The sequence below is a fragment of the Amblyomma maculatum genome, chromosome 11 (genome assembly GCF_055883805.1).
Source record: "Amblyomma maculatum isolate TAMU_Amacu chromosome 11, ASM5588380v1, whole genome shotgun sequence".
In the NCBI taxonomy this organism is placed as follows: domain Eukaryota; kingdom Metazoa; phylum Arthropoda; class Arachnida; order Ixodida; family Ixodidae; genus Amblyomma; species Amblyomma maculatum.
Genome location: NC_139354.1, coordinates 140,856,659 through 140,880,690, shown reverse-complemented (window position 1 = coordinate 140,880,690; position 24,032 = coordinate 140,856,659). Strand labels below are relative to the sequence as shown.

Sequence of the window (24,032 nt, the reverse complement as noted above, 5' to 3'; positions counted from 1 at the left end):
AACCGCACCCCTCCTCTGGACCCCCGCTATCCCACGGCCGCTTCGCGCCGAGCGGCGAACGTGGCACCCCTGTTGCATGTCGCGCCCTCTCGCGGGAGTCGGTTCTTGTCATCGCAAAAGCGGCCCGCTCTCCGGCGCCGGTCGTCACACTGCCCAATATTCTAGAGCACTATAGATCTATAGTGAACTATTCTAGTTCACTATAGGCAGATCCGAGCGACGAGCCAAGCGACACATGAATTTCTGTTCGCGCGAAGACTTCGCGCGACGCGTGCCGCAGTCGCGTTCGCGTTCGCGTGAGTTTTCGCGTGCATGCGATTCAGCCTTTAAGCAGTAGAGAGAAATTTATTTTAGCGCTGCCGCTGATTTCCACCATGCACCGCTACCGAGCGCCGTCAGCCGGGCACGTACTGATTGGCCCCAGCATGCAGAATCCGCCGGAATTTCACGGGAACGTGGCGCCATCTGTCGTCATCAGAGTGATCTACACTTGCGTACTCACGCTAGCGCGGCAACGGTGGGCAGTGGCTGTCAGCGGTAACGCTAAACTAAAAGCGTCTGATGACTATGCGCACTGCTCTACGTCGTTCTTACGGCAAAGGGCAGTGATAGAGAGCAGAGGCTCCCGATTGCGCGTCCGGTATATATTCGAAGCTTACTGCCACTAAACATCTCAGAGACGAACGCCACTAAACTTACGCAGTTTGATGGTTTTAGCCGCTGAGCTTAATTGTATCAATTCTTCTTAACGCAATAGCGTTAAAGACCCCATTTCCTTAAAATGCGGTGTCAGCGGCCTTGCGCCGGCGCGGGATTTTTGATTGAAACAGCACGAGCATGCGCTGGCAGGCGGTAGCTCGCCTCCCACATGGCCGAGCACTAACTGGACATATTCATCACTTTCACCAGCGCTGCGACAGGACACAAGGATCAAGAAGAGACGAAAGCACAAGCGCTACTAACAAATGAAAGTTTAATGAAACATACATGGGCAATAATCTCTGATATCATCACCTTCGAGCGAGGCTGAGCACCTCTGCTGTTCGCTGTTTTTCTTATTTTGCTCCGGGCCACTGAATGCGCTTCCATCGTGTTCCGTTGACGGCTTCTGGGGCCTTGAGTGAGGTCACTGCGTCCCATCGGTACATTCTTGCTAGTCTCGTACCTCGTCTCCTGTCGCAGCGCTGGTAAAAGTCATGAAGATGAACCAACTAGCTCAGATTTCCGTGTTACTGTAACCAAAGTTACATTTGGCTGATATTGGGTTTGGCAGGAGCTGCCAACAGGGGCCTCTCCCTTGATATTCACGTTACTCCTAGACCGCGTGGACACGTTCATAGGGCTTGTTTATAGCGGGGCTTTATGTGTGGGCTGGTATCCTAAGCCATCGTGTCGTGCCCTTAACGGCGCAGCTTAAATGTCGCCAATAATTATTTATAGTATTTTCTAATCGGTTATATTCATGACTGAAATGTTTTTATTCCGCAAAGATGCCCCTCGGCATACGAAATCTCAGTACAAAAGAAAGTCTGTGGCACCTATAAATGCCGATAACTGTCGGTGGTGGGGTCACGAGTCCATACACAGGTATCAGGCATCAGGCCTGGTGATAGGCGTCGCTTCGAAGGTGTAGCTTGCGTGCCACCCAAAATCCAGGAACCTTGCTAAGAGACGATCGAGCTTGCTTCTGCATCTTGTTAAAAACGATAAGTCTATTATGTTACTACCCCTCGTTGGTGGCTCGATATTAGTGCACTTGGCTATTGAACAAAACTCGATTTCGCAGCCAGCGAGGCAGTGTTTGAGAGGAGACGTAAGTAAAACGTCTCCTTAGTGTAACGTCGGTGTACGTACATTACAAAGCGAATGCTTTCCTGGTGTGGGCTGATAATGGAGTCTATACAAAATTCCTTCTTATGGCATTATTGAGATTTTGAGCTTTCAGATCCGCTGTTAAAATACAAATCAGTAACTTAAATGTAGAGTTGCTCACATTTTAAAACCAGCATCTAATTCCACGAAGAAGTTTGAGTAACTTGTGCCTACAATATTGGTCTAGAAATGGTAACGTACACTTGTTTTCATTTTACCCAGTGAGGACATGTTCCGTATGAAAGACAACACAACGATTGAAAAACGTGTCATGGGTAAGCTTGAATTCTCTTCACAATTGATAATAGTAAGGATGATAACATTTTTTGCCTGCGAAGCAATATATATCTAAACTGGCTTCTTGCTATGCCTCAAAACTGAGCTTGTTTCGCATGGCTTTCTTTCGCATTTGTGTAGCCGGCAGTAACTCTTGTCGCTACTCTAGCTGAGCTTAGGCATTCCACAAGCGTTTCCATAAGTCATGCTATATGGCTGGTAAGCACTCTTCAGCTGTATATTTTGGACAGTGACTGCACACTTGACCCTTTCTGTGTCACTTATTTGGCGCTGAAGTTTCGGAATCATAGGACTTAAATACAGGAGACGTACTGACAGAAACAGAAATTCCTCAGGAGTATTACAAAGAAGTGTTGTCAATATAGTATGGGTGGCAAGAGAATCAGTGTACTATTCAGAAGAAAATGCGGAGGTATCACTCCTCTTTATAAATGCTGTAAGACAGCAGAATTTCGGTGTTGACTAACGTGCCATGTGTGTTTCCTAATTTAGGTCATGAGTACGTGGAATGGCTGATCTAGTTTCTGTGCTTAGAAGGGATATCTCTTCTAAGCACGGAAACTATATCAGGAGTAAATATTTGCTCCTATATCTTATATGAGATCTCTTTACATAGTGCCTGTTTTTCGGCGTTGCTTTGAAGAATTTGGAAGAATATAATTCCAGGCCCTCTTGGAGTTATCGAAGCTTGAAATGGCTAAGGTTTAATAAAATAAACATTTAGGGTTTAGACTGTTATTAAGCTGTAAAGTAGTTCCATTAAACAGCACGTTGAGTTCTTACGTGTTAGGTAAATGCAACTTATCAGAAAGTGTATATTTTTGCAGACGATATAAGTAGAAATACTCCTTTGTTGTCTGAGCCATGCAGAGGCGCCTTTAAATCATTTAAATATACATATATTGCAACTAGGAGAACATTATTGCACTCCCTGATAAGAGGCTATTACTTTATCGCGCTTGCAGAAATTGCTAATAATAATATGCAAAGCACTGTTTCAAAAATATTGTACATCACATTTGCTTACAATACCTTCTTTGGCCACAAATTTGTTTAGCACTGCAAAGAAAAGATAAGATATTCAGTAAGGGGAAGGCATGGTTATGGCGGTCTTCATACAACACAATCAGAACAATAGACAGTACCGAATCATAAGTAGACAAACGACATTTTAACATGTCCTCGTATTGAACTGTGAACAGCAGTACTGTGGGTTCTCTCGTAAGTCTATTCTTGTGATATTATTGCGAATTCAAAATATATCAAATCAGAGCGAGTGAGCGCGACGGCCAATATTACATCTGGCCCAGCAAATGTATTATTGTCATGGCGTTACAAAATTCCGCTTCACAGAAACGCTGGCGTCGTTGCTTCAGTCCCGGCGTCAATTAGCGTGAATAAATAATACCGATTGATTCAAAAAACATATTTAAGGAATCGTCAAATAGTATTCTTTCTGATAGCAAATTTGTCAAGAAGGCCCCTCTTATAACAGGAAAGCAATGATGCCCATACAAATTTGGAATAAGGGGGGGGGGGGGGGGAGGGCTGTGGAAGAATATTCAACCAGGATCACTGGCCTGCCATACGGGCACTTCGCCCTATAGGGCACTGAAGCTGTTTACGAATGCAATAAAATTGAGTCAAATTAAAATGTCACAATTACCTTAGCATCAAATCCGTAGTTACGAGCTTATGATTGGTGGGCATTTGGAATTGGTTATAATTTTTTACCTGGTGAACTCTCTTAGAAATATGTATATAAACGTTGATGACTAATTTCGCGCATCCAAAACATCAATTAGCTATTATGTGAGAAACGTACCACGAGTGTAGATTGAGGGACACAATGGTCATCTACGTCGTCTTTGTTTATATAAGCAAGCAAGTGAAGTTGCCGCTCTTCGAAGCGAGAACTAAAATGAAAATGTACTTCATCAAAATAAAAGGCACTCTTACACTCTCACTAATCGGTGGATCTCTTAAAGCCTGTGAGCCTGTTGATAGTAGACCTGGAAGTTCCAACTGCTCGTGAACGTCGCTAGATTGTAGTACAGAGCAAAAAGCCAATGAACATAATGAAATAAAAGTCATTATGTGAAGTACAACATATCTATAATGGGAGCAAGCGTTCCCGGAAGTGTTGAGAGTGCGATGAAAACGGCGCCCTTAACCGCTAACGTGTGCTACTCTTAACCGTATAGCTAAACCCTCCATACGTTTTTCCTCTTTACACTTTACTCTTTGCGCGTCTTCTCCTCCTTATTCTTCGTATCCTCGCCCTTTTTTTTCATAAGCAAAATCCTAGGCATTCAGGTAGTCTCTTGTGCTGCTTTTAGATCTCACTGTCCATCTCTAAGGCTCTGGGGCTATAGCAACACTTCTCCATGCAGGATGCAAAATATTGTGTTTTCGTTGGAAACCTTTACTGCATAAGGGTTCGTTACTCTGGTTCCTTACTTTGTCGCTCCTACGACTGAGGAGGAGGAGGAGGAAGAACATTTATTTCCGCCGAATATGGTGCAGCAGCCACCTACGAGTCCGCACGCAGGCGTCCGGGGAGGCAGTCTGTCACACCGCGGCCAGAGGACACCCGGCCTCGTCTAGGAGAAGAGGTCTTCAGCCTCGGCCGCCAGGCGGACGGCGAATCGCTGTGTTTTTTCGTCGGAGCTTCTTAGCGTGGTCTCCCATTCATCGCTAGTTTTAATCGCGTTGCGCCCTGGGGCGCGAACGCATCTCCATATTATATGATCTAAAGTTGCCACGTGGCCGCAAAGTTTACAAATTTCGGTTTCTGCACCGTCCCTCTTCCGCCCTCTGGCACCCGTCCAACTCCTCCACAGGGGCGAAAAGAAATTTCGAGCTTGGAGTCTTCTCCAGTCGTACGATTCCTTTTTACTCAGGGATCTAACCGGTGGCGGATATATCCTCCGGTCTTTGTTCAAGTTGTCGGTTACATCCCTAAAGGTACCTATACATTCTTTGGTTTTAGATGTTGTGTAGGCGTCCGCAGCACCCCGAGGTAGCGAGGAGCGGGCGAGCATGTGGGCAGCCTCGTTTCCGGCGAGGCCGGCGTGTGCTGGGGTCCAGATTATGGTCACGCTTTCGGCGAGAGACGACTCGTTCAGAAGTTTTGCAGCACGATTGCTGACTCTACCCTTGCTAAAATTTCTAACCGCCGCTTTGCTATTGCTGATGACGTGTTTCACGCCTGGTCGTGCAATGGCAAAGGCTATTGCAATCTCCTCCGCCTCTACCGGCGGTAGATCTCGATTTCTTTCTATTCCTATGGCGATCCCAGTGTCCAATAGGGCGACCGAGGTTACGTCGCCTTCTTTCCCAATTGCTGCATCGGTGTAGGCTACCGATCCCGGCGGGAGTTTGTCCAATTTGTTAGCGAGGTGCTTAGCTCTGCTTTTTCTCCTCCCCTCGTCGTGTACGGGGTGCATGTTCTTCGGTATGGGCGAGACGTATAGATGCTTTCTGATTTCTCGATCTATGCTTTCTCTGACACTTTCGCCTTCCCCGGGCGCTAGTAGGTTTACCCAACCGAGGATTTGCCTACCCGCCGCCGTTCCTGCGAGTCGCTCTCTCTGGGACAGCCTGACCGCCGCAGCCAGCTCTTTCCACTCATTATGCAACCCCATTTTCTCTAGAATCTCGTTAGAAGTAGTTATGGGGAGTCCTAGAGCGCACTTCGTGCATCTCCTAATTATGATGTTTAATTTGTGTTCTTCGGTCTTGTTGATATTTAGGAATGAAGTCGCGTAGCACATTCTGCTCGTGACAAAAGCTTGTACGAGTCTGAGTCTACTAGCCTCCGTGAGACCACTCCTTCTGTTGGACGTCTTCTTAAATACTCTGACTACGAGCTCCGCCTGATCTTTTAATTTCTTAATCAGGCTTTTGTTACTACCCCTGCGGTTGATAATCATACCTAATATTCTAATTTCATCTACTTTCCGGACTTCGTTTTCGTTGACTTTAATTTTGATACCTGGAGTTATCTTCCCACTACTGCTGGTCATTACCAGGAGCTCCGATTTTTCTGGCGAACAGCATAGACCTACGTCCTCTGCGTGTTTGCTGATTATATTTGCTGCCTCTTGGAGCCTGGATGTGATGTACGAGTCGTTCCCTTTGCACATCCAGACGGTCACATCGTCCGCGTAGATGCTTAGTTTTAAGTCATCGAGATGGCCAAGCTTACTGGGGAGCTTCCTCATTACGATGTTAAAAAGGAAAGGTGAGAGCACAGCCCCCTGCGGAGTGCCTCTGTTACCCAGCGGGAACTCCTCCGAACATAATCCCTGAAAGCTGATGATCGCCGTCCTGTCTCGCAGGAATGATCTAATGTAGTTGTAGGTTCTTTCGCCTACTCTAAGCTCAGCGAGCCCGTCGAGAATGGCGTCGTGACTGACGTTGTCAAAAGCTTTCTTAAGGTCTAAGCCTAGAATAGCTTTCGTATTTTTTTTCCTGAAGTCTCTGACAACATCGTTATGTAGTCTGAGCATGGTATCTTGCGTACAAAGGCCGGGCCTGAATCCGACCAATTCAGCCGGCCACGCATCATTCTCTTCGGTGTATTTGGTTAGCCTCCTCTGAATAACTTTCTCAAGTAGTTTGCCTACGCAGGATGTTAGTGATATTGGGCGGAGATTCTCCAAGCCCGGTGGTTTTCCGTGCTTGTGGATTAGGGTGATCTTAGCCCTCTTCCACTCTTGGGGTACTTGACCACTCTCCCACACCTGATTTAAATATTTGGTTAGGGCATTGATCGATTCGTCGTCCAGATTTGCGAGCATCTTGTTATTAACGAGGTCCGGCCCGGGGGCCGAGCGTCTTTTTAGGCCGTGCAGCTCCGCTCTGACTTCTGCCACTGTTATGGACGCGTCAAGCTCGCTGTTCGCCGGTCCGTTGTAATCTCTGTAATGCGCTGTGGCGGGGGGAGCTACGTACATGGACTTGAGCTTGTCAATGAGCTGTTGGTCCGTACCTTTAAAGTTATACCTCGCCTTGACCTGTTCTATATTGGCGACCGTTTTGGACTTAGTCGGGTCTATCAGGAACCTGAGCAGTTGCCACGTCTTGGCCCCATTCATGGTGCCCTCCATCTCGTCGCATTTGTTATCCCAACGTTGCGACTCGAGTTTCCGGGCGTATTTTTCTATTTCGACGTTGTGTCTGGCTATCTCTCTCCTGAGATTGCGGTTCCACTTTTGCTTTTTGAGCTTCTTCGTTAGCTCTTCTTTCTTTTTGAACATGCCGAATAGCCTGCTATCCATCGCCTCAGGCAGAGCTTCGCCTTTAATTTCTTCGGTGGCCTCGTTGACATGGGTAATTAATTGGGCGGCCCAATTCTGAATGCACTCTATATCTCCAATTTCTTCCCGTTCTCTGATCTGTCTGAATTTATCCCAATCCACTTGGGTTTCCGTCCGACACACAGCGCGCTTAACGCTCACTTTCCTGAGTTTTTAAAACGACTGAGTTTTTAAAACATCAGTTATCTGGCTGATTGAATCCTCAAAATATCCTCATAACCGTCATCCAGAAATCGTGCATATCGCCTGTCTTAAACCATATACTGCTTCTTCTGCGGGAGGGGGTATTTGGGCGGTACGCAGTGATGGAGACGACGACGACGAAGTGCTCGACCAGTGAACGACGATGCTGAAGCTAGGTTCTGTCGGTTCTTCTAGTGTGTCCCTGACGGTGAACTGTTTCTACTATGTCAGAGGGTGCCTCGAAACAATATTCTCGGATAGCTCAGATATGAAGATGGAATAGGCAGAGGTGTCACTACTTCTGCATTTTATTCCATGGCTGCATTCAAGTTTGGCTTAACGCTCAAAAATGAACAGACCACTGCTGCGCTCTAACGATTACAACTTCCTGGACACTGAAGCTCGCGATTTTCGCCAAACGTACGTCAAGCTCTTCGAAAAAATGGCAAATAATATCACGCAATATCGCATCTCTCAGTTTTTGGCGTCTACTTTTCAGGTATCGCTTATATTGCTGGCGTTTGCAAAGATCACAAGGTATCGGTTGGAGAAGACATGCCCCATACATACTCAGGAGTGTTGACGGCAGCTCACGAGCTGGCACATTTGTAAGTTTTCAAATCATTTACCTTTCATTGAAGGTGCTAAATATTTTAATAACAATGTGTAACTAGTCGAGTGGCTAGGATAGTTACATTCGCAAAGTTTACGCAGATTTCTTCCTTGCGACTCAACTGTATCTAGAACCACGAGATTTATTAGCACAATCTGCTTTCCTCTTCTTTATTGTAGGGGGGAGGAGGGGGGGGGGGGGGGCTTCTCTGTAGCATAACTACTGAGAGAGTTAACAGAAAGCAGCTCTTCAGCGCCGAATAGGGGGAGGGAGATGTCTTCGTTAGAGCACTGACGTAACGTCACTGTCACATTATTTGGAATGCAAAACAATTTAGTCAATGTATAACCTAATTCAACCTTTCTGAAATATGGAGAACCTTGCGTAACAGAGATTTCCCTCATTTAACGATGTCGAAGTCATGTATACTTAGTCCTCCACCATTCTGGACCTCTCGGGACGTTTTGCTTCTAATTATCGGGACTACATACATCCACATTGAGTCTAACTAGCGGGTGGCGCTCCAATACAGCATTCCCCGTTCTGTAAAATTATAAGCAATGATGCGACGTAAAAGATATCACCCACTATGGCACTCGAGATGTGAGCTCAAAATTTGAACGTCAATTCGAAGCTGCTGTTGACATTTTTAAATTGATATGTAACGTATAGAAAAACACGAGAGTGAAAGTGAAAGTGGGCAGGTTTTGACGATAAAGTGGCTTGTTGGGCGAGTTGATTGAACATTATTTTAAAGTGGCACTTTCAACCTGTCCGTGTTCTACCTTTTTTTTTAAATAATGGACGACACGGTTCTCGCAGTAACCGCGTCAGCTTTTCCCAGTCACACGAATATACAACCCGATTGACGCAAGTGTGCTTTTGCGAAGAGGGTTCGGCTGCGTGCTCGCATACTGTACCCAAAAACTTAATGTTATAATACTTTTTCCCTTGTGTACTTTTTAAAGAAGAACTTTAATCAGTGTGCAAAAAGTCATTATTTTTAAAAGCGTAGAAAGCAAAAGTGTCTGACAGGTAAATGAGGAAAGAGACTTTGCGCACCGTAATCACCACACGAAATCATCAGCAGACCTGTAATTTTCATTGAGCTTCACGTGTCTCTATTGCGCAAATGTGTCTTTTCGCGTATCCAAAAATGGTGGATATCATCGCAGTAGAAGCGTTTAAAAATTAGCCTTCGAACTTCAGACTCCAATTGTATTGGCCTGTAAAGGGATTCAATTGGCTCCTTGATGCAAACAAACAAGCTTTACATATTTTGACTTCATTAGATATTAGCTGTACTATACTTTTACCTGTTACTATATAAAACATTAATAAGATCGAATCTCGAGTATGCTTCACCGGTATGGGACCGTACTCATGTGAACTTAATTACTGATGTCGAGATGGTCCAAAATAACTACAACCGAACAGCCAGTATAAAAGCCATGAAGACTAATTTGTGTCTCCCACTACTGACATCGCGCAGAAAAGTTTTCCGCATCACCCTGTTCCAAAGGTTTCCCGCTCTTTGTGATCACATCATTCCTTGTCCAATTTATGTATCTCATTGCATTTACCAAAGACACAAAGTAGGAATTTTTCATGTAACACGAAATGCTTCTAGCAATCTTCCCTGCCGCGAACCTGACGAGACTGGAACCAGGTTCCCGCAGAACTTGTTGGCATTACTAACTATGAGCAGTTCCGCGTAGCTTTAGGTAACAGTGTATACTCAGGTGCTATTTGACATTCATGTACTACCTAGTCCACTTCTAGCTATAATACGGCCCCTGCTTTCAAAGCTTCATTTCGTCTGACCGGGCCGTGTGATAAAGCTACGTGACAGGCCATTAGAAGCAGGACGTCCGAGCCCCTTTGCGCTTGCGTCATTTTGCATCTATATGTGCCTACGTAGAACGCAATGTTGCTTCAACAGCAGTCACCGTATTATATCTAGAAGTGGATTACCCTGTACATACTGTACTCTCTTCATTTTTGTGCATTTACCACTCCCCTTCTGTAATGCCTCTGGCCTTGAGGAGTATGTATATTTTAAAAAGTAATAAATAAATATAGTTGTTTAATTGAAGAGTTTTTGCAGGAATATAATTTCCACTGATAGTGCATGCTCCTGCGCATATCAATTTGTTTTCTAATCTAAGGTCTTATTGGACTAATAAAGTTATGTCTTAAACGCTCAATAAACGGCTATAAAAGCGCTTAGGTTTCTCAGAACTGCGATTAAGCCAGAAGGAGCGTTTGGGTTAAATAATTCAAAAGCGCCTGTCCTATTAGTGCCTTATGTGGGAATATCGAAACCTGCTCCATTAATGCACCCGCACCTATTTAAATCCCACACAAGAGGCCTTTTCAAATCCACGCCATCTGCATCCGTGTTGCTTTACCCAATGAACTACACAGGCTTTACGAAAATCCCTTAACGGCTCGTTATCAAACTCGTCTCCATTAATGTGCGAAGCGCTTTGGGGCTGGCTATCATTATCTACACCCGCGTTGTCTAATAACCGGAAAACAGCATACAGTAATTTCTGAGTCACAAAAACCCCAGATTTTTTCAAGCCTAGGCGATCTTCTAATGAACCCCTTTTGATTGATATATTTGTTTGCTGATCACCTTAAGTAGGGCTCCGTTTTGGGGGCTCTGGTGCCATATGCAGTGTTAGATAGTTATCGCTCAGCTCAACCTGCCCGTTTGCTCGATAGTTAGTTATATGGGATTTCGTGGAGCAAACAAAACAGCGGTAAGGATGCGCCAAACACAACGTTAAATGATTTGTTACGTGAGGCATGATCATTTGCACTTTGCAATGACAGTAATTAATTACGTACAGCTTCTCCCCGCTACGGAGAAAGGAGGCCCTGGTTTACACTCAAAAATCAGGTTGGCACAGCGTAGACATGCTTTTGAATGTAAACTTTCGACCAGCCGTTGATGTAGCTGACTTAGTCGAACATCGGTAGCGAAATTCTAAGGTTTGTTGTTGGGTCCTCACCGGCGGCAATATATATCTCGTGCCTTACGTTGTAATATATTTCCTCCCTGAATGTTGTATTTCACTTTGATCAAATACAAAAATATAAACAAAATAATGGAGTCACTAGGGGTGTGCGAGCCGCAGCGGTGCAGCGTCTTGACAGGGAGGGGGGTGGGGAGGAGTGGAGAAATAGCAACCAATTCCTCTACGAAAATATTAAAATAGATTAGATGCCTGTTGCTAAGACGAAGAGTACCAAGTCTGCGACCCCTTTGGCCCAACGGTGAGAAACACAAAATGGAGCACACAGAGCACGGACCTGCGCCAAAGTCGATGTGCTTTATGGAGAATATACTGAAGAGAAGCTATGGAGAAAACAAATATAAGCGAGATATTTCCCGTGCTTCAATGTGGGTCTGGACGTTTTCTTTTCTAAATAATAAGAAATATATTTGTGTGCCTGACGATGCCCGCCGTAACCCTGCTCAAAATGACCGTTTCGCAGCTAAATATATTCTCTTGGTATGGCTACAGTACACGTTGGCAGCTTTTTGATGTCGCTACAAGACACTGCTGCTTGCACCATGTTGGCGAAATGGAAATATCGGAATTGAAATTTAGAGGATCTGAACGCGAAGCAAGATTATCCTAGCAGTCTATATATGTCGCAGTTTGTGGCCGGTGAAAGGCTCTCCTTGTTACTAACTGATGGACTGAAAGCACTTCAATTGGCTGGGGAATGAATCAGCTCGTTTCTCTGCGAACTTCATTATCAGACCACGCATACGACTACTTAATGCAGACCAATGCCAGAAGTTGCAGTATGACGACCTGTCATAGGCGCTTCATTTTTGAATATGCATTAGAAACAGCCATAAACATTCCACGAGGGTTGATCAGATGGCGGTGTGACAGCCGGTGCCAGAACTGGGATCTTTACCTGCGCCTGTTGCCTCGTATTGACCAGAATGTGTAATGACCAGCCGACACGGATATCTTAACATGAGCAGTATACTTCGACAAAGGGGCCTAGAAAGGCGCTCTTCGCGCAACACGCGAAGGTGCTACGCAACAGCGGTAAACCTTAGATGCGTACTGGTCTTGGTATGCCACACTTTAGTCAAACGTGAAATGTCCCCAACTAACACTTTTTTATTTTACAAAGCTCGACGTTTCTGAGCCGGCTTGGCTCTTTCTTCAAGGATGCATAACGCGGGGATGCGTGCAGCTATCAGTAAAGAAATGCACAAGGGGGAGAAGAAGGGGGAGGAGAAGGGGGTGGGGGTGCGATGGGTGTCAAAGAAATGAGGAGGAAGGAGGAGGGGGGGGGTTAATAAGAATCACGTGGCTGCCGGTGCAGGGATGCTCGCTGGCGTATTTTTTATTTTCTTCTGTGAAGTGGCCAGCAGGGAGCGATGACCTCGCAAGTATACAGAAGGAAGGTTGCCTATTGTTCAGCTGATGTTATTTGCGGTTGACTGTATATGCCATGACTTGACAAGGCGTCTTTTTCGGTGATTGGTCTCGGCATCGGAGATGCTCGCACCCATAGGAAAGCAAGGTAGAAAATAAAAACCTCTGCGGATGTACCTTTGCAACGGTTGACAAAGCTGCTTAGTATAAATGCTTTTATGCCAAGTAGAAATATCCTTGCCGAGCCATTTATCCATTCACCACAAAAAAATTCCGCTACGCTGTTGCGTACTCCTCACCAAGATACTTTTTGGGCGAGTTGGTAAACATCCATTGTTAATAAAAACAGCGGGAACAGGAATACACAAGACAAGATAAAAGGAAGCTACATGACAAGCGCTTGTCATGTAGCTTCCTTTTATCTTGTCTTGTGTCTTCCTGTTCGCTCTGTTCGCTCTGTTTTTATTAACAATGAATGCGTACTCCTCGACAACAGTTCCTGCCTTTTACTCTCCTTCTAAAGTTCCCCGATTTAAAATCATCTTCCTCCACTCACTTGACAATGCGCAACCAGTCATGCTACATACATTGCCAGACCCAAGAAATATGCCAAGCTGAGCCTAACCAAGCTACCTGTAGTGATAGAAGGCGGGGGCCATTTGGTTATCAGCTTTCGCCTTTTGAAACCAGGGTTAAGGGTCGGAGTCAGAATTAACAAACAAAACAAACGACATACACAGCAAGAAACGGTACAGAGGAACTCACTAACACTTAAAACACACAGCATGAGGTTCACAAAAGCAAAGCGAAGCATGCAACTAAAGAGATCCTATGAGCTCTAATCGCAGGGTAAAGCAGACATTTGTTCAATGCTCTGGAACGTTTACGCAGATACCGGGCTGACTTATTCAAAATGTGCGCCAATTTCGACACGCGCGCAGAGGGATCCACCGCGCGAGGCCAAGAAAGCAATTCGACACTAAAAAAAAAAAACACGAAAAAAAATTCAGTGTGGCCATCACTGTATGCAAGAGCATGGCGCCGCACGGCTGAAAATTTCAGGACATCAATGACTGCGAAAGGCTGCGTACTCCGAGCCGTGCACAAAATATGAAATAGTTGGACCCGCCTCTTTCTCGTCATCACAAGGATCCGCGAGAACTCCGCGGAGGACAAAGAGCAGTTGTCAAACATTAACACAGCAAAGTCTGCACTTGCTGCTCCTAGGGCTACGCAAGCCCTCTAGGCGGCGCTCCTCAGCGGAAAACGGGTACAGGGAGATATGGGTTGGGTATCTTTCGAAGTACGAGAAGCTCAGAGTAAAATATTATATGAGGAACGCCTGAGGAAATTGGACAGTAACAGATGGGCAGCTAAAGTATTTAAATACCTGTACCTAAAAATCGTTGACTCACAATGGAGGAAAAGAACTAGAAAACTAACCAGTAAGCATGCTGGTCACAAAGACGAAGAAATAAAGAGCGTTAAGCAACAGGTGAAAACCACAGAAGGTAAAAATTAGAAAAAAATTCGATGGAAAAGAAACAGTGTTTAACTACACCGAAAGTGGAAAAGGCAGATCAAGAAGGAAGCTTTCTTTGATGACTCAAGAAGCAGTGCCCTACTTTTTGAAGCTAGATCAGGGTGCCTTTCTTTGATGACTCAAGATGCAGTGCCCTACTTTTTGAAGCTAGATCAGGGTGCCTTATAGCACGCAGCTACAAAAAGAAATTTAAGAATGAATATGACGCATGTGCAGTATGTGGTAACTCCACAGAAACAATTGACCATATTATACTCGAACGTAATATTATTCCTTCGGAAGTCGATGCCGGCGCAGTCACTCTTCCTGAAGCTCTGGGGTTTAGATATACCAGTGGGCGGGTGAATGAACCTGCGGTGGAAACTAGCAAAAAACAATTGGAAGATTCGTGGCTTAAAAGCAGAAAAGCCAAATAATGTTAGTAATGTAGAAACAAAACTTCAATAAATAGTATTATGGTATAGTTAGCTAATCTAAAACAATAATTAAGATAGAGGAGAGAAAATGAGCATGATAGCAAATACTACCACCCGTTTCAAAGGGAACGCTCCTATATTCCATCCATCCTTCCATCCATCCATCCATCGCTAGTGCTACTATATAGGCTTTGCCATTTGATGAAGTAAGGCGGTGAGGGAGACCTCGGTTATAGAGCGTGAGGTATCTCTGGGAGAATGGGTGGAAAAGAACATGAACACAAAGCTTGATTCTGGAGAGCTAAAATTTCAAATATGACCAAATTTCCGCTGCTTGCGACTAGCGAACCGGGAACATCAATGCGTTTTGCCGTTTCTGGGTATTTTACGCGCAGTAATTCTATTATACAGCACAGGAATATCAACATCTTAAATTTATTGCTTCAGTCATACTGCAGCGGAGAGGAGTGTATAAGCAAAAAAGGAGAAGTGGAGCTTAACTGCGGAAATCACGACAGACACAATGTAAGACAATCCAAAAACAGGCTGGAACTGCATTGGAACTACACTTCATTGTTGGAATTGGGTATATAGGGCAGGCCAGACGAAGGGGTGTGTTGGCACCTGGCTACCGCCCCGGATGCCGGCGAGCCTACTGACGCCAGGGAAAAAAAATTAATCCGGTCAGTGGCAGCGCCTCTACACTTAAATGCTCTTTGCACATGCTCTCTGCTATCTATAAGAAAGAAGTTCATAGCCACTATGCTAAGCACCGTGAAATCCCTGAATCGCATGCCTCTTAATTACCTCTGCATAAAGGTATCTGAAGTTATTGCAAGTAAATTACGTTATGTGTAATTCCATACCGCATGTAGGTTTCATGACAACACTGTATACCTAATTTGTTTCCAAATATAATGGCAACTTTGGTTTCATATTCATTGTTAGCGCTTTTAATCAATGTCCTCGCATTTAATGTGAGCACAATATTGCTCTGTTTTTCAGGCTTGGGGCGGATCACGACAATTCAAGCGGAGAATATACAAATATTCCGGGCTACCCTGGATCGCTGAGCTGCCCTTTGGAGGACGGGTACCTAATGAGCTACACTGGCGTTGGCAAGAAAAAACACAGGTTATCAAATTGCTCTATGGAACAAATACGCTTCATTTATAGGTGAGAAACGCCATTTATGTACTTATTACGCTTAAACGCATCACACGATGCTTTGAGATTGTATATTTTTTGAAACCTACATTCACAGGAAAGTCTTTAAATATATATATATATATATATATATATATATATATATATATATATATATATATATATATATATAACGTACTTGGCCGCTTCAAAAATAATATAGCGAAGGGTACGCTTCATTTAAAGAAACATTTTATTAGACTCGACGTTTCGATCGGAGACGTCGAGTCTAATAAAATGTTTCTTTAAATGGAGCGTACCCTTCGCTATATTATATATATATATATATATATATATATATATATATAATATAGCGAAGGGTACGCTGGAGGGGGTTGAAGCTCGAATGGGTCCGGTAGGGCATAAACTTAAAGTAGGTTACACACGGTGGAAAAAACAACACTTTATTCCGACGTTTCGGCAAGGGGTCCGGCCTTTGTCAAGGAATGTAGAAAGAAGCTGTCGGTTCCCATTTCTTATATACATGCACAATCGAAGAACACGTGACCAGCTACTATCAACAAATAAACATCAAAATATCAAAAACAAGATTTCACACGCGTGATGTAATGGCGGTGCAAGGTATATAGACAGAATGACACGTGTTGCGCTTAGGTCATGCATCTTAATATGTTGCACAATGAAAGGAAGATATATCACTAAAGAGATTGTTGTCACTATCAGCGCACAAAACAAAATATCACGAGGTTAGGATGGGTGGAATACATGCCACACTTAATTCTGCAATATTCAGGAGGGGGGGGGGGGGATTCATCTACTGAAATATCATTCTCATTGATAGGCGACAGTAGCAGATAACACGTCAGTAGAATTTAACAGTGAAATATAACTGTGATTTAGCGCGGTACACAAAGACAAAATCACACACACACAAAATCTCAAAATCACTGGACTCCCCCGACCCAAAGAGAAAACTGCCTCGACATTTACATTAAGGCAGTCCAAAATGATGTGCTGAAAGCTTACAATACCCAAAAGAAATTTTGTCGTAACCTTTTGGAAAAGAAACCGCATCAATAAAACGACTCGGGTCACAAACTGATATTGTCATAAAGCCTGTTTACAAGGGTGGTGCCATCGTAGTCATGAACAGAAGTGACTGCATCGCGGAAGCTGAAAGGCAACTGGCAGATGGTTCCTTTTACCACCTGCTAGAAACCGATCCGACTGCGGAGTTTAAAACTGTTTTGGAAGAAACCTTATCCAGTCTTAGCTTGAGTGAAAAAATTGACAAAAGCACTGCAAAGTCAATACTTCCCCTCAGCCCTGTACCAGGCCGATTTTATTTATTGCCCAAAATTCATAAACCTAACAACCCTGGACGACCCATCATTTCCTGTATAGGAACCGTAACTGAAAACCTGTCACGCTATGTTGACACTCTAATCAATAAGATTCCAGCCACATTCCAGTCCTACATAAAGGATACAACTGATTTCCTAGCTGATATAGCTGATATCACCATCCCTCAAGGCGTCTTGCTCGTAACTCTGGATGTTGCGTCACTTTATACAAATATTCCCCACTCCGACGGTATCCGGTCAGTTGTAAAGGCTTTTGAAGATCGAAACTTATGCAGTAACATTGACGGTTCTACATTGGCTATCCTTCTTAAATTAATCAGTTCAGTTCAGGCGTTCAGTCGTGTCCGACTCTTCGTGACCCTATGGACCATGTCACGCCACGCTTTCCGGTCTCTCACTATCTTCTTAACATCACATAGCTTCATCTGCAATGCCTCGAGGATGCCATCTAACCATCGCGTTCGCTGCCTACCCCTTCTCCGGCGACCGTCAACCTTTCCCAACATCAAATCTTTCTCCAGCGACTCCTCTCTTCTCATCAGATGACCAAAGTAGCTGAGCTTTAACTTTAGAATTTGACCCTCCAATGAGCAGTCAGGGTTTATGGTCGACAATATCGACTGATTTGATCTTCTGGCAGTCCAAGGAACTCTCAAGAGTCTTCGCCAGCACCACAATTCAAACGCGTCAATTCTTCGGCGGTCAGCCTTTTTCACAGTCCAACTCTCGCATCCATACATCACAACTGGAAAGACCATAGCACGAGTTATACGGATCTTGGTTGGCAGACTAATGTCTCTGCTCTTTACTAGGCGGTCAAGGCTAACCATTGCTCTCTTTCCCAGAAGCAGGCGTCTCCTAATTTCATGGCTGCAGTCTCCTTCCGAGGTAATCTTGGCGCCCAAGAACAGAAAATCTGTCACAGCTTCCACTTCTTGTCCATTGATGCTCCAGGACTTGATAGGGCAAGACGCCATGATCTTCGTCTTTTTAATGTTCAGTTTAAGCCCAAACTTCTCACTCTCTTCTTGTACGCGCATCAGAAGTCTCTTGAGTTCCGCTTCACTTTCTGCCATTAAAGTGGTATCATCCGCATATCTAAGGTTGTTGATACGTTTTCCAGCAATCTTCACTCCAGCTGAAGACTCGTCCAAACCGGCCTTCCTCATGATGCACTCTGCATATAGGTTAAATAGGCAGGGCGACAGTATGCAGCCTTGCCTCACCCCTTTCTCAATCGGAAACCAATCAGTAAGACCATGCCCAGTTCTGACTATGGCCTCTTGCCCTTGATACAGGTTCCTGAGGAGACAGATGAGGTGAATTGGAACTCCCATCTCTTGGAGAGCTTTCCACAATCTGCTGTGATCTACGCAGTCAAACGCTTTCGCATAATCAATAAAGCAGAAGTAAATGGGTTTCTGGAACTCTCTTGCTTTTTCCATGATCCAGCGAAGGTTGGCAATTTGGTCTCTAGTTCCTCTGCCCTTGCGAAACCCAGCTTGCACGTCCGGAAGCTCCCGATCCACATACTGCTGCAGCCTACCTTGCGGGATTTTTAACATCACCTTGCTAGCATGCGAAATAAGCGCGATCGTGCGGTAGTTGGAACAATCTTTGGCACTGCCTTTCTTTGGAATGGGGATGTAAACTGACCTCCTCCAATCCTGTGGCCACTGCAGGGTTGTCCAAATCTTCTGACATAATGTATGCAGTGTGTTAACAGCGTCGTGGTTGAGGTTTTGAAGCAACTCAGCTGGAATACCATCAATTCCGCTAGCTTTGTTCTTAGCAAGGCTGGCTAAGGCCCATTCAACTTCACTCTTCAGGATGCCCGGCTCGAGATCAGTAATCACAACCGTCTTATGTTGGGTTTGCACATCCGGGTCCTTCTTGTACAGTTCTTCTGTGTATTCCTGCCACCTCTTCTTTATCTCTGAGGCTTCAGTGAGGTCCTTGCCTCGTTTGTCCTTTATCACGCCCAGCTTAGCACAGAAGCTTCCTTTGATATCTTTGATTGTCTTATACAAAGCTCTTGTGTTCCTTAATTGGCTGTTGTCCTCAACTGCTTGGCACTGTATGTTCAGGAAGGCATTCTTATCTCTCCTTGCTATTTTCTGAAAATTCGCATTGGGAACCTTGTATCTTTCTCTTTCCCCCATACCTTTTGCCATCCTCCTTTCCTCAGCTATTTGCAACGCCTCTTCAGAAAACCAGTTTGCTTTTTTGCATTTCTTTTGCTTTGGAACTACCTTAGTAGCAACTTCTTGTATTATATCACGAACATCAGTCCACATCTCTTCGGGCTCTTTGTCTTCTAGATCTAATTCTTGAAATCGATTCCTCACTTCCACAGCATATTCTAATGGAATCTGATCCAGATCATACCTGAAAGGCCTTCTAGTTTTCTGCGTTTTCCTCAATCGAAGCTTAATTTTGGCAACAAGAAGCTGATGATCTGTGCCACAATCGGCCCCAGGTCTTGTTTTTACTGCTTGTATAGCGCTTCTCCATCTCTGCCGGCAAATAATATAATCGATCTGATTCCTGTACAGACCGTCCGGTGAAATCCATGTGTACAGGCGCCTCTTGTGCTGTTGAAAATGAGTATTCGCTATGGTCAGGTTGCTTTCTTGACAGAACTCTACTAGCCTCTGCCCAGCTTCATTTGGCTCACCAAGACCGAACTTGCCTGTAATTCCGGATATTTCTTCACTCCCGACCTTAGCATTCCAGTCTCCTATGAGAAAAACGACGTCTGATGATGGGGTGCAGTCTAAAAGGCATTGTAGGTCCGCATAAAATCTCTCAACGTCAGCTTCTTCAGCAGCAGTGGTCGGTGCATAGACTTGGATAACTGTTATGTTAAAAGGGTGACCTTGGATCCGAAGTGAAATCATTCGGTCGTTTTTGGGGTTGTACCCTAGCACTGCTTTGCCCATTCTTCTGTTTACTATGAGAGCGACCCCATTCCTTCTCTTGGATTCGTGCCCACAATAAAAGACAAAATGGTCGCCGGAGTTAAATTCTCCCATTCCGGTCCACTTGAGCTCGCTGATACCCAAGATATCAATGTTCAATCTGTCCATTTCTCGCTTGACGATATCCAGTTTACCTTGCGTCATAGATCTTACATTCCATGTTGCTATGTGACATATCTCCTTGCAACATCGGACTTTCCGGTCGCTTCCCGACACATCCACAACTGAGCGTCCTTTTGGCTTTAGCCCAGCCGCTTCATTCGTCCTGGAGCTACTAGGAATCGCCCTTTGTTCATCCCCAGTAACATGTGGGACGCCTTCCAACCTGGGGGGCTCATCTTCCGGCGCCATATCGATAATGGTATTGTGACTGGCCGTAGGGTTTTCTTGGCAGGAAATACTGGAGTGGGTTGCCATTACCTTCTCCAGTGAATCACATTTTGTCAGAACTCTCTGACGTGACCTGTCTATCTTGGGTGGCCCTACACAGCAGAGCTCACGACTTCATCGAGTTTCGCAAGCCCCTCCGCCACGACAAGGCAGTGATCCATGAAGGGGCTTAAATTAATACTTTTTCTTAATACTTTATCTTAACAACTTTGAATCTGATGGCGGACATTATGTCCAGATTAACGGAACATCGATGGGTACACGTATTGGTCCCAACTACGCCAACATATTCATGGCCTTATTAGAAGACCGGTTTCTCGAAGACTACCCGCTAAAGCCTTTTTACTATAAGAGATTTATAGACGACATTTTTTTTATTTGGCAACATAGTGAGGCAGAACTTCTATCATTCATCTCTAGTTTTAATAATGTGCATGAGGCCATAAACTTTTCTCATTCTTATTCTCGAACCACTATTGCTTTTCTACACATGAAAGTGTCAATAAAGAATGGCAAACTAATCACTGATCTATACCGGAAACCCAGTGACAGATCTCAGTACCTGCACTTCGACAGTAGCCATCTTAAATACTGGAAGACTAGCATCCCATATGGACAAGCCGTCCGCTTTAAACGGATATGTTCAGACGATCGCGACTTTGAATTTCACTGTGCCAACCTTCGTAACACCCTAATGGAACGCAAATATCCAGAGCGCCTAATAAATGATGCAGTGGAAAGACCAAGCCTTCTTGATCGCAAAGCTCTCCTCAAAGCGGAAAAGGAACCATCCGGCAAATCACGAATCAATCTCGTGCTAACGCATTCAGCCTCGGTCCCCAACGTTGCAGGCATATTAAAGAAACATCATAGTATTCTCATGCAAAGTGATCGTCTAAAAGAAATTTATGAGCAAGCCCCCCGTGTTGTCTATAGCCGTAACAAGAACCTCAGTGATATTTTAACTTCGTCTAAATCTAGCCCCACTGCACCAATCGGCTGCCATCCTTGCAACAAGACCCGGTGCAAAGTTTGTGCACAAATGACTACATCACTGAAAGCTTTAAGCACTGCATCGAACTTTAATGTAAAGATTCGAGGCAACTTCTCATGCGATACGGACAACGTAATTTATATGCTTGAATGTTCTATCTGCAAAATTCAGTACATTGGCCAAACCGAAACACCCTTCAGATACCGATTTAATAACCATAAAGCTCATTGTAATACACTGCCTAACCTTCCTATCTCTAAGCATGTAAACATTACCAAGCACCCCTTTGAAAAAATGCAAGTAACTTTATTAGACACAGGTTTCAGAACGCATCATGAACGCGAAGTTCGCGAATCATTTTTAATACACATGTTTAACACGGTTTCTTGTGGTCTGAAAGAAAACATTGGCAAGCTAACTTGTCTCTCGTCGTAGCATTTTAACTAAATGGTAGCGCCTTTGCCAGCGTCTCAAAAGATATTATGTTTAATCGACATTGCCTCCATTTTGCACTGTTTGCCTCTTCGCTTGCGCTGTTACGGTCACAGCCCAAAGCCCCTCAAAGGATACTGCTTCCTGCCGTAACATGCACTGATCATTACAACTTATCCAATAACATTGTACATGATTCCTTGCGTAATCAACACTGTCACGAACAATTAACTTCTTTAACTTCTTCTCTTTGCCCCATAGCATTGAGCACAAAATCGAGTTTTGTCACCATGCCGCGATTTGAGTGACTGTTTACTTTTCTGTGTGTGAACCGCGCTTAATCACAGTTATACTTCACTGTTAAATTCTACTGACGTGTTATCTGCTACTGTCGCCTACCAATGAGTGAGAATGATATTTCAGTAGATGAATCCCCCCCCCCCCCCTACACACACACACCTCCTGAATATTGCAGGATTAAGTGTGACATGTATTCCATCCATTCTAACCTCGTGATATTTTGTTTTTTGCGCTGATTGTGACAACAATCTTTTAAGCGATATATCTTCCTTTGTTTGTGCAACATATTAAGATGCATGACCTAAGCGCAACACGTCTCATTCTGTCTATATACCTTGCACCGCCATTACACCACGCGTGTGAAATCTTGTTTTTGATATTTTGATGTTTATTTGTTGATAGTAGCTGGTCACGTGTTCTTCGATTGTGCATGTATATAAGAAATGGGAACCGACAGCTTCTTTCTACATTCCTTGACAAAGGGACCCCGGCCGAAACGTCGGAATAAAGTGTTGTTTTTTCCACCGTGTGTCACCTACTTTAAGTTTATATATATATATATATATATATATATATATATATATATATATATATATATATATATATATATATATATATATATATTGCCACCTAGCGTTGCCAGGTGGCGCATGACTGAGGTGAAAAAGGAGGACGAAGTTGAAGAGGACGACAAAGTGTCGCTTACACGTTTGCGTCTGTGCTGCTGTGTTCTTGTGTCTGGGCTACCCCCTGCTATCATTGGTATCCTTAGTCACCGTGTACGTGACATTCTGGTGGAGCTGCTGGGTAAAACGATCGCCTATGCAAGAATCTCCATCTACAAGACGTCGCGCCAGCCCTGTACCATTGGACACCCCCGTGCATCGCTCCAGTCGACGGCTCCAGGGACTGTCTCCGGAGTTTCAGCCAGCACCCGCCGCCATGACATCTAGTGCTCCTGCGCAGCAGGTGACGGGCCTCGCACCGGCCTGTAACTACACCTTGCAGGCCCCTCGGGTACCGAAGACTTTCCATGGGGACCTCTTTGAGGATGTGGAGGATTGGTTCCTTCAGTTTGAACGTGTCGCTGCATTCAACCAGTGGGACGATGCTGCCAAACTAAGGAACGTCTACTTCAGCCTTGAGGACGGCGCCCGTATCTGGTACGAGAACCGAGAGCAAGCTTTAACTTCGTGGCGGGAATTCCGTCGTCAACTGCTCGAGGCTTACACTAGCGCAGATCGTCGCGAGCATGCAGAACGTGCCATTCACTCTCGCATCCAAAGGCCGAATGAGAGTGTCCAAGCATACGTCGAGGACATGACGCGCCTCTTCAGGCGAGCCGATCCCGCCATGTCCGAGGACAAAAAGGTCAGGCACTTGATGCAGGGTTTGAAAGAGCAGTTGTTCGCAGGCCTTGTGCGAAACCCACCCTCGACTGTAAACGGATTCCTTGCGGAGGCCACCACAATGGAAAAGGTACTACACCAACGTGCCGTGGCTTATGACCGACCTTTTCATACACGCACAACCGCGGAATCATTTGCATCTTCAGAGCGGCATCCCGATGCATTGCGCGAACTGATTCGCAGCGTCGTGCGCGAAGAACTAAGCAAGTTCTGGAGCCCTCTGCAGCAATCGCCATCTTCCGTTTCTGCTATAGTGCGGGAGGAGGTGCGGCAGGCACTCAAGAGCCCTCTTTCGCCTGTAGTTTCGAGCCCGCCATTGCTGTCGGGGACCG

General features: G+C 44.8%; 1 protein-coding gene across 3 annotated transcripts in view; it reads left to right on the top strand.

Moving 5' to 3' along the window:
* LOC146175085 (venom metalloproteinase Antarease-like) overlaps nt 1-24,032 on the top strand; it is a 125,467-nt gene that overhangs the window by 64,341 nt on the left and 37,094 nt on the right. For 2 of the 3 annotated variants that reach the window (XM_084584517.1, XM_084584516.1), the window contains exons 10-12: nt 2,095-2,147; nt 8,176-8,284; nt 15,669-15,839. In XM_084584517.1, coding sequence (XP_084440643.1) covers nt 2,095-2,147; nt 8,176-8,284; nt 15,669-15,839 — 333 coding nt within the window. The remainder of the gene's footprint in view (nt 1-2,094; nt 2,148-8,175; nt 8,285-15,668; nt 15,840-24,032) is intronic. The other variant, XM_084584518.1, reaches the window with a different exon arrangement.